Source organism: Desarmillaria tabescens (genome assembly GCF_030435595.1).
Source record: "Desarmillaria tabescens strain CCBAS 213 chromosome Unknown EV420scaffold_10, whole genome shotgun sequence".
In the NCBI taxonomy this organism is placed as follows: Eukaryota; Fungi; Basidiomycota; class Agaricomycetes; order Agaricales; family Physalacriaceae; genus Desarmillaria; species Desarmillaria tabescens.
Genome location: NW_026848309.1, coordinates 852,095 through 867,768, shown reverse-complemented (window position 1 = coordinate 867,768; position 15,674 = coordinate 852,095). Strand labels below are relative to the sequence as shown.

Sequence of the window (15,674 nt, the reverse complement as noted above, 5' to 3'; positions counted from 1 at the left end):
GAACCTGTCGACCTGTCCGATGAAATGACGCCAACATCCATAGAGGTGCCTATAGACAATAATGTGCAGGAGGCCAATGTCGGAAACGGAGACAATGACGTGTTCCCGGTCGAAGCTGCAAACGAGGCAGAACCGGAGGATACAGGTTCTGCGCAGCCGGAAGACCTACCAGCTCCAGTGCCAGAGAGGCCTGCTGAACGAGCTGATATCATTGACACTATCTCGGCTGGCTTATCTGAAGAGTCCGTGTCTAACCGCCTGCCGTCGCAGTCCGCCAAACCCGTGCTACCACAGAGTATACCCATTGCACAAGAGCTGGACGCACCCCATGAACCACTTCCTCCCCCAGTGTCGCCGTCGGAATCTACTCATCGTCGCTCGCTCACCATCTCGAAAGGGCATACCGTATCTGTTGTCCTGATTTCCTCCGCCTTAGAGACTATTGCAGCGTCCAAAGACGCTAAACGCTCTGCTCCTCTTCGCGAGAGTACTCAGCGAGCGCTCGAAATGATTCGTTCGGAGCAGGGTGGAGACCGTCCTCGAGAGATCTTTGAGCCTCTGCGACTAGCTTGCGAGACGCGGACGGAGAAATTAATGATCGCGAGTTTGGATTGCATCTCCAAACTCATATCCTATTCTTTCTTTGCAGAATCTATTCCCCCTTCTGCTCATTTCATGTCGCCACCCGGTTCTCCTGGTTTGCACCCCCGACAAAGTACTGGAGGGGCTTCGCAAGTCGACATTAACCCTCCATCCCTCGTTGACCTTGTCGTTCATACCATAACTTCATGCCATTCCGAAACGACACCCGAAACTGTATCACTGCAAATTGTCAAAGCTTTGCTGGCTCTCGTGTTATCACCAACGATATTGGTTCATCATTCGGCTTTACTCAAGGCGGTCCGTACAGTCTACAATATCTTCCTGCTGAGTACGGACCCAGTAAACCAAATGGTTGCGCAAGGAGGCCTTACCCAAATGACCCACCATGTATTTACCCGATGTAAGGTTGGGGCGCAACGAGATTCCGGTACATATGCGTCTTCTTCTAGCGTGTCTTCATTTTCTAGAAGAGCTTCTCTCGCTGGCACTTCGTTGGTTAATGGCGGAAGCGAGCGTGGTTCATCCACAGGACCGCCCGTGTCCGACTCGTCTGCGTCTCTGCCTCTTCAGCAGCCCTCTATCAACGGCGATGACGCCGCACCGGCCACTAACGGCAACGGAGACCTTGAAGGCGGAACAAACTCCGTAAGGTCGGTTTTCTGTCCGGCTCACCTAATGAGGATGACTCTTACTATCTCAGCAGCAATGGCATTGAAGGACCTCACATGGATGTCCTACCGGAGGATGAACACCATTTGCATTCAGAAATGACACTAAATGACCTGTTCATCAAAGACGCCTTCTTGGTATTCCGGGCTCTATGTAAACTAACCATGAAACCACTCAACAACGAAAGGTTAGTAGCTTCCATATACGAGAAACTCCGTTGTGGCTGATTTTCCCGTTGCAGTGAACGCGACCTCAAGTCACACGCTATGCGGTCCAAACTTCTTTCTCTACATCTTGTCCTAACCGTTCTCAATTCTCACATGGCGCTCTTCGTTGATCCCGCTTCCATCATATATTCGAACACATCCCATGACGCAACATCCTTCGTTCAGGCCGTGAACCAGTATATCTGCCTCAGTCTGAGTCGCAATGCTGTCAGCCCGGTACCACAGGTTTTCGATCTCAGTGTCGAAATATTCTGGCGTGTTCTCTCTGGAATGAGAACAAAGCTCAAGGTAAAATCGTCACGTCTTCATTCTACGCGTGGGTGTTCATCTTTCATCCCAGAAAGAAATTGAGGTCCTTCTTCACGAAATTTTCATCCCCATCCTCGAAATGAGAACATCTACGTTGAAGCAGAAAGCGGTGATATTAGGCCTGCTTTCCCGCTTGTCTCAAGATCCTCAGGCCCTCGTGGAGATTTATCTCAATTATGATTGCGATAGTGAAGCAGCGGACAACATATATGAACAGTCAGTCGTTCGCTTTTTCTCGAGATAGCTCACCATTGAACATTTTGTTACAGTCTCATGAACATTATATCGAAAATATGCACTACGCAGTCAACATCAAGTCATCAGAAAGGGAATGAACCTCCGAGCCCGGCGACTCAACCAGCTGCTAAGTCCCATAGTAACGTTCTGGGACCGTCTCTCAGTACTTCCGTCGCCTCCGTACCCGGCTCCATGGATACCGCAACGCTAGGGTTATCTGAGACGCAGCTCAGACGACAGGGCTTGGAATGCCTTGTGACCGTTTTGAGATCCTTGGTTGCTTGGGGTACTACTTCCGGAAAGATGGCTGATGGGGAGAGCGTTGACGCTCCTTCGCGTTCACAGCCTGGGGAGAACATTAGACGGGACTCGTTGACCCCAGATACTTCCCTAGATAAGTTGTCAGGCGTCAACTCAAGTACGGAAATTTTCAGGCAACATACCCCCGATCTCGGAGATGATCCAACCAAATTCGAGAGCGCGAAGCAAAAGAAGACTACCTTGCTTGAGGGAATAAAGAAGTTTAACTTTAAGCCTAAACGCGTAAGTTAAGCTGCCACTGCACTCTTACCCATTTAGTTGACGAGTCATCACGTATAGGGTGTGCAATTCTTGATTGAGACAGGGTTTATTCCAAGCAAGGATCCTCGGAATATCGCTTCCTTCCTTTTGAGTACTGATGGCCTGAGCAAGGCGATGATTGGCGAATACTTGGGAGAGGGGTAAGTTTACTCTTTTGTTTCATTGACTTATGTTCTAACAGTGGATCAGGGACCAAGAAAATATCGATATCATGCATGCCTTCGTCGATAGTCTAGACTTCTCCGGTTCACTTTTCGTCGATGCACTGAGGTTATTCCTGCAGAAATTCCGTCTTCCCGGCGAGGCACAGAAGATTGACAGGTACATGCTCAAGTTCGCGAACAGGTTTATCGCCAGCAACACGCAAACACCCTTTGCCAATGCCGGTAAGTGCTTCAGCTTCAGGAGCGAAAAGAATCTGACCAATATATCAATATATAGATGCTGCATATGTTCTTGCCTATTCCGTCATCCTGTTGAACACGGATGCCCACAATCCTCAAGTTAAGAAACGAATGACCAAAGCCGAGTTCATTAAGAACAACCGAGGTATCAACGATGGCAACAATCTCCCCGACGATTTCATGTCAGAAATATATGATGAAATTGTGTCGAACGAGATAAGAATGAAGGATGAGGTAGAACCCGCCGGGCCGCTTCCTGCCGGACCGGGCCTTGCCAATGCTCTCGCCAACGTCGGCAGGGACCTGCAAAAAGAGGCATACGTATTGCAGACCAGTGGTATGGCGAACAAGACAGAGGTATGTCTTACCAATATTGAACGATAACAATGCTGAACTGTTCAATAGGCGCTATTCCGAACCATGATGCGTACTCAGCGCAAAGGCTCCAGATCGGCTGACCAGTTCTTCAGCGCCTCACATTTCGTCCATGTCCGCCCTATGTTTGAAGTCGCCTGGATTGCCTTTTTGGCGGGATTATCTGGACCCCTTCAAGACACAGATGATTTGGAGATCGTCGAGCTATGCCTTGATGGTTTTAAGAGTGCGATCCGGATCGTATGCTTTTTCGACTTGGAGTTGGAGCGCAACGCTTTCGTGACGACGCTCGCAAAGTTCACGTTCCTCAACAACTTGGGCGAAATGAAAGCGAAAAACATGGAGGCTATCAAAACTCTTCTTGACGTCGCCGTAACAGATGGAAACAACTTGAAAGGCTCTTGGCACGAGGTCTTAACATGTGTCAGCCAGCTCGAGCATATGCAACTCATAAGTGGAGGCGTTGATGTGGATGGCGGGCGTAAAGGGTGTGTTCCATATCGCATTTCACTGGAGACTATTAACTCCCCGCAGGAAAATAAAGAAGCCTCCAACCGAGGAACTAGCCAACGAAAGTCGCTCAACGCACATCACTGTAGCGACGGACATGGTCTTTTCGTTGAGTCATTTCTTGTCCGGCGTTCGTTTTTAAACTCTCCAATGCCGTGACTCAGCGCTCATGTCATCTTTTAGACCGCGATTGTTGACTTTGTGCAAGCCTTGAGCGATGTTTCATGGGAAGAGATACAGTCGTCGGGACTTTCTCAGCATCCCCGATTGTTCAGTCTTCAAAAACTAGTAGAGATCTCTTACTACAACATGAATCGTATCCGTCTTGAGTGGTCAAATCTTTGGGAAATCCTAGGAGAGCACTTCAATAAAGTCAGTCTCCTTTGCTTTGTAACTGTCTTCAAACTGAATCTCAAGCTGCTTAGGTTTGTTGTCACGATAATCCCCATGTTGGCTTCTTTGCACTTGACGCCCTGCGGCAACTTGCGATGCGATTTTTGGAGAAGGAAGAATTGCCCCATTTCAAGTTTCAGAAGGACTTTTTGAAACCATTCGAGCATACCATGATCCACAATCCGAACCCTGAAGCTCGGGACATGGTACCTGCTTTCAAAGAAAGAATGATAAGCCTCCTGACCGCTCTTCGTAGGTTCTCCAATGCCTGCAGCAAATGATTCAAGCCCGTGTGCAGAATATGCGATCTGGTTGGCGAACAATGTTCAGCGTCTTCCAAGCTGCTTCAAAGGTTCTCACGGGTGCGTCAAGTCTCTTATATATTGTATCTGCATAGTATCTCATCCGCTCATCAGAACGCATTGCCAATTCTGCTTTCGAGATTGTCACTCGTTTGAATAAAGAACATTTCCCAGCCATAGTCCGTTACGGCGCATTCGCAGACTTGGTAGTCTGTATCACCGAGTTCTGCAAGGTGAGCAAATACCAGAAAATCAGCTTACTTGCCATCGCAATGCTTCGAGGTGTGATACCCGTCATGCTCGAATCTCCAGAATGTGGATGGACGTCTTCAACTATGGATGATAACATGGTGAAGTACTGGTATCCCGTTCTATTTGCATTCTATGACATAATCATGAACGGCGAAGACCTGGAAGTTCGGCGATTGTGCGTTTTTCCCTTTCAGTTTCAACGTTTTCTTGATTCATTTGATGTTTTAGAGCACTCGATTCGTTATTCACTGCTCTTAAAACCTATGGATCCTCGTTTCCAGAGAGCTTCTGGGATAGTGTTACCAAAGACCTTATTTTCCCCATATTTTCGGTTCTCAAGTCTAGTCACGATCTCTCCCGATTCAGTACTCAGGAGGACATGAGTGTCTGGCTTTCGTCGACCATGATACAAGCACTTCGAGACGTGATCGATCTCTTTACGTTCTACTTCGACACACTAGAAAGATCCCTCGATGGTCTCTTGGACCTACTTTGCATTTGTATCTGCCAAGGTATGACCCTGATTCCAGTTCATCAATGTCAATGCTCATTCTAGGCAGAGAATGATACTCTTGCACACATTGGCACGTCCTGCCTGCAGCAACTCGTCGAAAATAATGTAGAAAAATTAAGTGCCGCCCGTTGGGAGCGTATTACAAGCACCTTCGTCAAACTGTTCATGACGACAACACCTCATCAACTCTTTGATGATAGCCTACGCGTGGAAATCGAATCCCCCAGTCCGGATGTTAGCGAAGGTAAGCCGCTTCCTGAGTTCCCTCTGTATTTACTCAAATTCTCCTGATATCAGAGTCCAACGGCGCGGCAATTTTGCCTGCTCCGCTTTCACCTAATGGTGACTCTCCTCGACAAGGACAGACCGCAGCTGAACGTCGACGGATATTCAAACAAATCATTGTCAAATGTGTTTTGCAGTTGCTACTCATCGAAACCACCAATGATTTGCTGCGCAATGAGAAGGTTTATATGACGATACCCCCAAATCAATTGCTTCCCCTTGTCCAGGTCCTCGGACAGAGTTATCAATTTGCGAGGTCCTTCAACGAAGACAAGGAACTTCGTACCGGTCTATGGAAAGTTGGTTAGTAATGATTGCCGGTGTTTGTTGCTCAGTATCTGACTGCCTTCAATAGGATTCATGAAACACTTGCCTAATCTCTTGAAACAAGAGTCAAGTAGTGCATCCACACTTGCCCATATTCTTTTGCGGATGTTCTTTGACCCACGTCCTGAACACCAACGGTATCGTGATAAGGTCGATGAACGTCTGCTTCCGTGCGTGCTGCATCGTTGTCTACGAAGCATCGTACTGACGCCAGAACAGTCTTTCTATAGGAGTCATCCAGGACTACAATAAGCTGCGTGCGGATACGCAAGGCAAAAATATTGTTGCATGGACCCCGGTCGTCGCCGAAATTATGGATGGCTTCTGCCGATTTGATGATAAGACAGTGAGTTTCATTGTGTCTGCCGTGGATTTCTTCTCATGTTTGTTGTTCTAGTTCGCTGTGTACCTTCCTGCCGTATATCCAGTGGTCACAGAGCTCCTTGGCCGTGATTTGGCTCCCGAGGTTCGGATATCGTTAAAAACGTATTTTTTACGGGTAGGATACGCTCACGGAATAATAGAGGTCTCATCGTAATATCTGGTTGTATCGTATTTATTCAGTGTATTTGGTGGCCACGGATAATTCATGTTTCCTTCTGCTCTACGTTAAAAAATGGACATGGGACCGTTCATACCTTGGTCTCAGCTATGCTTATCTATAGAGGAATTCTACAGAATTGTCAAATAGATATTCACTGAATCTCAAAGCCAAAGAATCTAAATGGCTCGCCCAGCTCAAGTTCACATTTTCAAACTGAAAATCAGAAAGATGAGAGGAAAAGCTGATGTGCTCGTGCTTCACACGTCTGTAATTGTCTGCTGGCTAGCCCTATTTCTGCTCCATTGCGTTGATAATAAATGTGCAGCACCTCGCTTGCTTGTGGTTTCACAAGTCCAAACTGAATATATGTTATATATTTGTCGAATTACTAAAACGTTAGCGATCACTAAGAATGCACATTTCCATCCACTCGATCCAAAATCGTAAGTTACTGTCACCGTTGGTATCCCACGTATGGAGAACTTCCAAAATTGCCCCAGCCAGTTGGCTGTGCTTGGATCGCTAAACCTTAAACGTCAGTCAAGATACCAGAAGTATCAAAAAGACACGCACGGTTTGTTCGAAGAGCGTCGTATGCGGCTGTTCCCAAAATGAGAGTCGGAAACGGTGTATTTATATGGTAACGTACCTGCAGATCGCGGTTCGTTATCCTGAGCAAAAGTACCGGATTTCATTTGCGCGAAAATATTGGCTGGATTGGTGTTGTTCGTGTTGTTGTTATTCGGTAGTGGAGGTACTGGTGGCGGCGAAGACATTCCATTACCAAATTGGCCGAAGCCAGGGTTCATACCTGTTGGATCTGGATCGATAGCAGTCAGCGGAGGCATCAGAAAGGAAGTCATTACACGTACTCGACATAACAGTACCCATGCCTCCATTTGAGAAGGGGCTACCACCATTAAATCCGCCGAAGGGCATACCTGTGAGTTGAGGCTGATTTGGCTGTTGAACACCAGGGAATCCTGTCGGCTGCGACATCATAGGCTGAGTAACAGGGAACCCAGTTGGCTGCGACATTATTTGTGGCTGCTGGGCAGGGAATCCCGTCGGCTGAGATGTCAAGAAAGATGGTGATGAGGAGTTATTCCCGAACGGAGATACGGCAGCGCCGGTAGAACGTGTAGGAATGAAGCTATTGAACCCCGTTTGTGTGGGTATAAGAGGTTGCAACAGGCCATGATTAGCAGGGACAGGAGCAAATGGACCTCGAGGACCATTGTAAGGTTGTGCAGGTGGTGGTGTCACCTGAGGCAACATTCCAGATTGCTGATTCTGTAGATGTTGTCCTATTGGCGCAGGAGATGACCCCATGCCCAAACCTGAACGGTAGCTCGTGGGAGATGCAACAGTAGCGGGTGGTGTAGGAGTGGATTGAGGTGCAGGTGTATTCTTCCTCAACTCGCTCAAACGCGACAGCTGATCAAAGATATCAGACTCAGTTGTCTTGGCGAGACCATGACCAGTAGATGTAGCTGTGACAGGGGGCTGTGAGGTAGAAGGAGGGTTTGCGGGCGCTGCAGGGGTAGCTGTAGTAGTAGGAGGTGGTGCCGAAGGCGCTCGTACCGCGGCAGCTGGACTAGCAGGAGTCAATGGCTTCGTTGAACTAGGCCTATTTGTCCATGCATCGTCATCAAAACCGCTGACAACCGGTGCTGCCGAACTTGCCCGCGGAGGAGGTTGCACCGCAGTGCCGGAAGCAGGACTGAGAAGCTGTGGTGAAGCTGTTCGTTCCACTCCCGTAATGTTACCCACAACGCTACCAATTGACTTTAGATCAACCGTAGCAGGTGGGAGACTCTTGCTGGGCTGCGGTCTCCCGCGTCGTACCTGCGTCTTCAATGCACCACCAGGTCCAGTGAAAATATTTGGAGCAGGTTTAGTACCATTAATCTCTGCATGAAGTTGCTTGGCCATCTCCTCGTCGCTGCGCACCTGATCGCCCTCTCCGTTAGTCTTGCCTTTGCGCTTTTCAACGGCCTTCATGACTCGGATGATATCGCCTTCTCGAAGACCCAAAGAACGTAACGTTGCTTCAGACGTATCAAGCAACACGGCCTCGTCCATCCTCTCTCGCTCAAATGAAGTAGAATAACGAGTGCAATCGTCCATATCGCAGCCAGCGTCCAGGAAGAACTTGAACCAATCAACTGTCGGTTTCTTTGGTCCTTGAGGCGCACGCGCTACTTTGCCGTTGGCAGCATTCGGATACTGTACACCAATAGGAATGTCGTCTTCGGACACCTTGTGGTTGGCTGGTGGTCTGGATTTCTTGCTGGTCAGTTTGTCGACGTAGCGCATATCCTCGTGAGACATCTTTTCCGATGGCACCTCGACAATAACTCCATTCAGTTTATGTAATCGTAATTTGCCGTTGTTCATGCCCACGAAAGCAGCGTCGACGCGGAACTGTCCAGTCCGGTCGTGCCAAACACGAACGCGGTCTGCAGGGGGACCTGTAATCTTGTATAGCAGCTGAGAAGTAATGTAAATCTGGAACACTTACGACCCAGGTCTGCTGACGGTCTACTTGAACTACTTGAGCTGTCAGTACTCGGTTTGCTAGAGCAAAGCCACATGAGCCTGGAAGGTACAAGTGATGCAATATGACTTACGAAGGAGGTGGTGTAGACGCTGTACGAGATGCCTGTCGTTCTTTTCGTTTCGCATCAGCCTGCTCTGCTGCTATTCGAGCTCGTCTTCGCGCCTCTTCTTTCTTCTTTTCTTCTTCGCGTTTGGCACGTACTTCTGCCTGCGCGGCGGCGGCAGCAGCAGCAGCAGCCTCAGCAGCGGCACGCTCCTCTGCCTCACGAGCTTCTGTATCATCTTCCTCCCCAGGCTCCGGTTCTGGAGAACGCGAACGTGGCGGGGATGGGCCACTCTTTGAGGTGAGCTACTTAATGGTTGAGATCGCTTCAAACTGTGCAGAGAGCGACAACGCACTTCTAAGTATGATGATGGAACCATGCCTTCTTGGTTTTTTGCATTACGACATTTCCACCAGTCTTCTTCATCCATCTCTACAATTGTGAGTTGTTCTCCCTCTTTGACAGACAGCTCGTCGTCTCCAGCAGCTGTGAAATCATACAAAGCAACACCTGCTGATCCCTGGGCCTCCGTTTCTTGTTCGTCATCAGAAGGTTCACTTGGGCGCGGTGGAATAATGACAGGAGAGTGGTTCGAAAAATGCACCGAAGGCTTCTTGGGCGGTTCCTCGACAACTGGTTCAGGTTCGGGTTCAGGTTCCTCCGGATCCTGAGGAGGTTCTACAGCAAGAGCTCTGGAAGATTCAAGTTTCGCTACTATAGCCTCCGTATTATCTCTTGACCCAACACTGAAATGAAGGCTTGTTGGATTCGGCCCTTCCACATCGAAGTGGACGTGTTTGGACTTTTCTGTACTTATGTTGACAATATGACCGGTTTGCCACTTCTGTACCGCAGCCTGCAATCGTGTGAGAGTAGAATGAGGGCGAATAATGAGATGTTATGTTTGACCGTACCTTGCTGGTTTCACTAGCAAAGAACACGGCGCCGTTCCCGATGCCCAAAGTACCTTTCATCTTCTTCCCTTTCTTATCGACCTCAGACACCGACCAGGTTTGGATGTCGTCCGCCGTCACCTTTGTCGATGCAACTCTGTCGGCAGGGTCGACGTATGTGCTGACGGGCCGTGGAGGCTAGATAGCGGGTTATAACGTAGAATATCCCGAAACAAGTCTCTGACACACCGATGGGGGAACTATGATTTGCTGGGGTGCCGCAGGTTCTTCTTCCTCTGCATCCTCGCTGCATGCTTCGACATAGTTGGCAGGGACGTATCCGGCCTTGTCACCGGTCTTGCTTTGCACGAGAAGCCACTCATCCTCTGTATCAAACACGAGCAAAATCTCATCTTCTGTCATGGACACTTCACCGGGAGCGGCAGCGGTGTAGTCGTACACGGCCTTTACGACCGATGTATGGTCGGCCTGTTAGGTGTAATCAGACAGGGACCCAATATCGGTCGGACTGTAATGGGGCATACCTGTTCAACATATGCAGCCGGAACAAGGCCAACGGGGCTATCGTCGTCCTGGGATGTGCCTTTGACCTTGACCTTCCACCAACTAACGCGAAACGAGTAAGCAAGCTGTGAATGCGAATGGCCCAAACACTGACTCGTCGTCGACCCGCTCCTTGAGAAAGAGAATCTGGTCTTCCTTTATTTCTATCTCGTCGTCGGACTGAGGCGTATAATCGTAGGCGGCCTTGAGCACCGCGAGGTACTTGTCGAGGTCGTTGGCCATGAAGTGATGATGTGAGAGTCGAGCCTCCCGATTGGGATACCACCGCTGCCATCACCAAATATATGACCCGTAGCGCCGTACTGGCCGTACTACTACTACCAGTCACTGCAATTAGCTAGTAAAGCAATTTTTATCCAATGATGTGTGAAACTTTTTCTTAGAGTCATTTTTATTCAACAACTGAGTCTGGCCTAAAATTCGGAGCCGGCTGATATATCCTTGTTTACCTCTTGTCCTCGTCTACTCATCTTCCTTCCTGTATTTCTGTCTCTGACGCACTCTACGACGATAATCATGAGCAAACTCAACGCCGGTGCCTTCGAATTCGTTCCAGGAAGGGCCTTTGGTGTCCCACCGCCTGTACAGCAGCCGCCCCCACCTCCGCCAGTGGAGCGCCCAGAGCAGCTCGAAGCGCCGCGTCCACCGCCCACCATATCTTTAAATATTGGCGGATCTAGACCTTCTCCTTCCCCTTCTCCTTCCCCAGCACCGACAGCTGCGAAACGAACCCAAGAGAAGCCCAAAGAAACACCACCACAGACACCAAAGCCCAAAAACGACCCTCCTCCTCCATCCAAGACGTTCACCCTCGAAAAGGCCAAGACTGACACCAATGCCATAGCCCAGGAGGTGAAGGCCGTCGCCGATCAGACTGTCCTTGATGATCTATACGGCTCAGGTGTGTGAAAACCATTTTCTTAGTGATATGACCGATAAAATTTGTTCAATCAGTTAAAGAGCATCTAAACATCGTTTTCATTGGACATGTCGATGCTGGTAAGAGTACTATGGGTGGAAATCTCTTGTTCATGACCGGCATGGTCGACAAGCGGACGATGGAGAAATATGAGAGGGAAGCGAAGGATGCTGGTCGAGAAACGTGGTATCTCAGCTGGGCTCTCGATTCCACGCCTCAGGAGCGTGCTAAAGGAAAGACCGTCGAAGTTGGCCGTGCATACTTCGAGACGGAGATCCGTCGATACACCATTCTTGATGCACCAGGCCACAAGACCTTCGTACCATCTATGATTTCCGGCGCTGCCCAAGCTGATATCGCTATTTTGGTAATATCCGCCCGAAAGGGAGAATTCGAGACTGGTTTTGAGAAAGGAGGACAGACGAGAGAGCACATCATGTTGGTCAAGACTGTCGGTGTGACGAAGCTTGTTATTGCCATCAATAAAATGGACGACACGACAGTCCAATGGGACAAAGGGAGGTTCGATGAAATTAAGGACAAACTGACGCCTTTTGTCAGGGCGGCAGGCTTTAATCCGAAGACCGACATAACTTTCATTCCCGTTTCCGCATACACCGGTGTCAATCTCAAGGATCCTGTGCCCAAGAGTACGTGCCCTTGGTGGACGTGAGTCAATTTCGAAAAGTTTTCCTTGCCAGATTTACTGATCATCCTGATAGAGGACCGTCCTTCATACAATACCTAGATAACATGCCCATGGTTGACCGCAAGATTAACGCCCCCCTTATGATGCCCATCTCTGAAAAATACAAAGAGCTTGGAACCGTCGTCGTCGGAAAAGTCGAATCAGGTCACATCCGCAAGGGAGATACCCTAACCCTCATGCCTAACAAAGACGTCGTCGAAGTTTCAGCCATCTACAACGAAATGGAAGACGAAGTAAACTCTGCTTTCTGCGGTGACAACGTCCGCATCCGTCTGCGCGGTGTCGATGACGAAGATATTTCTCCCGGATTCGTGCTCACAAGTCCGCAGAAACCCATCCACGCAGTTAGGCAGTTTGAGGCACAATTGGCGATTCTAGAGCACAAGAGTATCATTTGCGCTGGATATTCGGCTGTCATGCACATTCACACTTTGGCAGAAGAAGTTGTGTTAACTGTAAGTTGCTGCGAATCGATATGAATGGTACTAATCGTTCTTTTTTAGCAACTGTTGCACTATTTCGACAAAAGCACAGGTCGCAAGTCTAAAAAGCCGCCACAATTTGCCAAGAGAGGTCCTCTAGATTCTTTTTAAAGTTAATCGTCTGCTCATATCTTTCAAAGGCCAGAAAATCGTAGCTCTGATAGAAACGACACTACCAGTCTGTGTAGAACGGTTCGTAGATTACCCTCAGCTTGGGCGATTCACACTCCGAGATGAAGGTCAGTATATTCACTTTTATCTCTACGCTTATTCTGAGTGCTTGTTCTACCTAGGGAGGACCATCGCTATCGGGAAGGCATGTGTGTCCGTCTGTTTTATTTTCTAATACTGACTTGCCTTGTAGATTACCAAGCTAGTAGAAGGACCCGTCGAAGAAGTGACAGAAGGCGTATCAAGTCTTACTGTTACTTAAAGAAGTTATATAAAATGTGTCCATAGTCTCCTGTATTGAAATATGTAGCAGAATTGGCCTCCACGGTGAAATGGCCGCCATGCCTCAAGTGCTAGAAGTGCTATCATCGACACTACTCAATTGAGCAAAGACCTATTCGACATTGACCTGCGATCCTCCTTAGAGGAAAGTTGTTACAAATCCTAACATTCTACAACGCTGTGTTTGAAAATATAGATTATGATCGTGTCAAGCATTCCGGGACGCGACCTTCACACGGATGGGCATTTGAGCACCCTTCTGCACCTCTCCCTCAATCGTTGGCACCATTACTCGACAAGCCTCTCTGCGAATTCGAGGAATGACGTCGGTAGGGTAAAACTCAAAGTTGTCCATTAGCTCGATGAGTAAGACCTGCATCTCATGAACCCTAAATGCGTAGTCGTAAGGGTAAACCAAGATAATAGAAAGTAACACGTACGCAAAGCGCCATCCAATACATGATTGAGGCCCGCCGCCAAACGTGAAGCTAAAATAAAAATGTCAAAACGCGTCATACTAAGGATGCTTGAGTACTACACGTACAGGTTACCGATCAAGCCAATGGATGGAGCATCCGAGCGCGTTTTGGGTTTTGCCTTTAACCAGCGATCAGGGTGGTAGAGATCTGCATCAGGGCCGAAGATATCCTTATTTCGGTTATATGCCACAGCCGAGCTGATGATGTAGGTCCCTTTTGCTATGGGAAGTTCGTTGAGAACTTTGCCAGATGCTGTCGTTATAGGTTTGCTCAAAGGAATAACATCGTCCCGGGTGGATATCCTGACGTTGTGATACGCGATCGGATGATATCGAAGGGCTTCCTAAGACTTGCGCTTTGAGCAACAGTCACAACGATCAAATCATTGGATACTGACCTTTATGACTGCTCCCAAGTATGGCATAGCATCCAAATCTGATGTAGACAGGTCGCGACCTCGGGCAGCTAATGTGACTGGGATTTCCGCCCGGAGCCTATGTTGGCACCTCACCAACTCATAAATAATCCAAGACAAACTAACCAATCACACATCAAACATTTCTCAAACGACAAATATTTACGGGAAACGTACGTGTTTGCTGAGGTTTCGTGTCCTGCGAAAAGCAAGCCACTGATAAATCAGTTAGCACCGTTGCTGGGCCTTGAATTAGCCAACTCACTTCATAAAACTCTGGACTTCTGATTCGTTAAGGCGCATCTTCTCATCAGTTGAAGTATTTGCTTTCACTTCAGACATTCAAGATGAGAACGAGCATTATTCCCGAGAGCAAAAAGAACCAAACCCAATAGACTAACGATGTCTTTACCATCTCTTCCAGAACCAAGGGAATCGTATCGTTCGTTCAACATTTTCTTCGTTATCTGACCGATTACTTGGCCAGAGTATTGTATTTGTGCAAACCGAGGAGCAGGCGAGTGGTTGACGACGAGCCGTATGATCGCCTTGGGAAGGCGCTCAACAAGACAAAAGGCAAGCACAAGAGATTTAGCGCTATCTGGTTTTGGGGCCGAGAATTCCTTGAAACTGATGTGTACATGAGCCTATCGGGTCGCATCCTGGAAGTAATGTCAGTTGCTCACAAAGTGTTGGCATATGCTTCCGCCAAAGGATGCCTCTCCTCGCCCTCAAACAGTCCTAAATCGATATCGAAGATGGCTGAGAGTGAGCGTTGGCGATGGTCAGAACGTTTGTCTCATTGAGATAAGAATTTGAGTTCGCCTTGGCCAACGACATCCAAGGTCACACCGGAGATCCATTGAACAACGTCGATGACCGCCGAGTCGCCACCTGACATGGAAATTATATCCTGCCATTTGATACCAACTTTCCGTACAGCCTTTGTCTTGGATAATCTGAAATGAGGAAAATATACGTACTTTACCTCCACACGAGAAGAAAGTAGGAACGAAAGCCCTAATTTTCGATATACCGAAAGTAGGCTCCATAGCCTTCCTATGTTTCGGGTGGCTGGCATCTGTATCGCAAACTAACTTAGATAGAAACGACACGATCGCGTTATTTAACATACCGTCGCTTTCTCTCATAAGAGGAGCGATCATTTCCTTTCTGCCAGATGGCTTGGAGAACTTGTACCTGGTTGTGTGATACATATATTGATAGCTTTGGGATCTGATATTAACAGCTTGTCTTCCTGGAAAACGACATGAATATTTTATAGACAGACAGTGGTAAGAGGCGAATTTCTACTCGCACCGTGAGAATGCTCGGACTCAGACAACATCTCCATATAGTTCTTGCCATTTAAAATCAACCTCCAGAAACACATCAGTGCATTGTCCATTCTATAGAGACAGAAATGACATACTTCTCCAGCTTGTCCAGCTAGAAGCTCAGGGTAAACAGCTCCAACCGACCTTAAGACCTTTTGTTCAGAGACACAAATTGATGGACGATACCATAGAGGAAGGACTTGGAGGTTGGGCCGCGCACGTCAGACACAGAGTTTCGAGCGGAACGGGGGATCAGATAGAGG

The 15,674-nt window shown here is 48.2% G+C and overlaps 4 protein-coding genes across 4 annotated transcripts; 2 read left to right on the top strand and 2 right to left on the bottom strand.

The window, feature by feature from the left end:
* The first annotated feature begins 444 nt into the window (after positions 1-444).
* Positions 445-6,701, top strand: EV420DRAFT_1527794 (uncharacterized protein). The gene is made up of 20 exons (XM_060472472.1): positions 445-1,253; positions 1,307-1,459; positions 1,514-1,787; positions 1,840-2,024; positions 2,078-2,588; positions 2,646-2,767; positions 2,817-3,013; positions 3,069-3,388; positions 3,437-3,894; positions 3,941-4,046; positions 4,100-4,288; positions 4,342-4,515; positions 4,566-4,671; positions 4,726-5,038; positions 5,092-5,375; positions 5,424-5,621; positions 5,675-5,965; positions 6,018-6,159; positions 6,209-6,335; positions 6,387-6,701. The coding sequence occupies exons 1-20, from the start codon at positions 508-510 to the stop codon at positions 6,525-6,527; spliced, it is 5,037 nt and encodes a 1,678-aa protein (XP_060333626.1). The 5' UTR covers positions 445-507; the 3' UTR covers positions 6,528-6,701.
* Positions 6,702-6,872: 171 nt separating this feature from the next.
* Positions 6,873-10,941, bottom strand: EV420DRAFT_1527793 (uncharacterized protein). Its single transcript, XM_060472471.1, has 11 exons — positions 10,712-10,941; positions 10,578-10,659; positions 10,282-10,521; positions 10,054-10,230; positions 9,495-9,995; positions 9,167-9,444; positions 9,058-9,113; positions 7,406-9,007; positions 7,183-7,353; positions 7,107-7,133; positions 6,873-7,055 (listed from the first exon to the last, which is right to left on the bottom strand). Exons 1-11 carry the CDS (start codon positions 10,837-10,839, stop codon positions 6,988-6,990), a joined length of 3,330 nt encoding a protein of 1,109 aa, XP_060333625.1. The 5' UTR covers positions 10,840-10,941; the 3' UTR covers positions 6,873-6,987.
* A 48-nt stretch (positions 10,942-10,989) lies between these two features.
* On the top strand, positions 10,990-13,273 carry EV420DRAFT_1527790 (eukaryotic polypeptide chain release factor 3). Its single transcript, XM_060472470.1, has 7 exons — positions 10,990-11,518; positions 11,572-12,205; positions 12,259-12,700; positions 12,749-12,818; positions 12,868-12,966; positions 13,021-13,043; positions 13,092-13,273. The coding sequence occupies exons 1-7, from the start codon at positions 11,134-11,136 to the stop codon at positions 13,158-13,160; spliced, it is 1,722 nt and encodes a 573-aa protein (XP_060333624.1). The 5' UTR covers positions 10,990-11,133; the 3' UTR covers positions 13,161-13,273.
* On the bottom strand, positions 13,265-15,620 carry EV420DRAFT_1527786 (cytochrome P450). The gene is made up of 12 exons (XM_060472469.1): positions 15,507-15,620; positions 15,395-15,453; positions 15,210-15,332; positions 14,900-15,155; positions 14,761-14,836; positions 14,463-14,704; positions 14,340-14,406; positions 14,252-14,290; positions 14,057-14,195; positions 13,725-14,002; positions 13,621-13,668; positions 13,265-13,569 (listed from the first exon to the last, which is right to left on the bottom strand). The coding sequence occupies exons 4-12, from the start codon at positions 15,153-15,155 to the stop codon at positions 13,389-13,391; spliced, it is 1,326 nt and encodes a 441-aa protein (XP_060333623.1). The 5' UTR covers positions 15,210-15,332; positions 15,395-15,453; positions 15,507-15,620; the 3' UTR covers positions 13,265-13,388.
* Between the last annotated feature and the right edge of the window lie 54 nt (positions 15,621-15,674).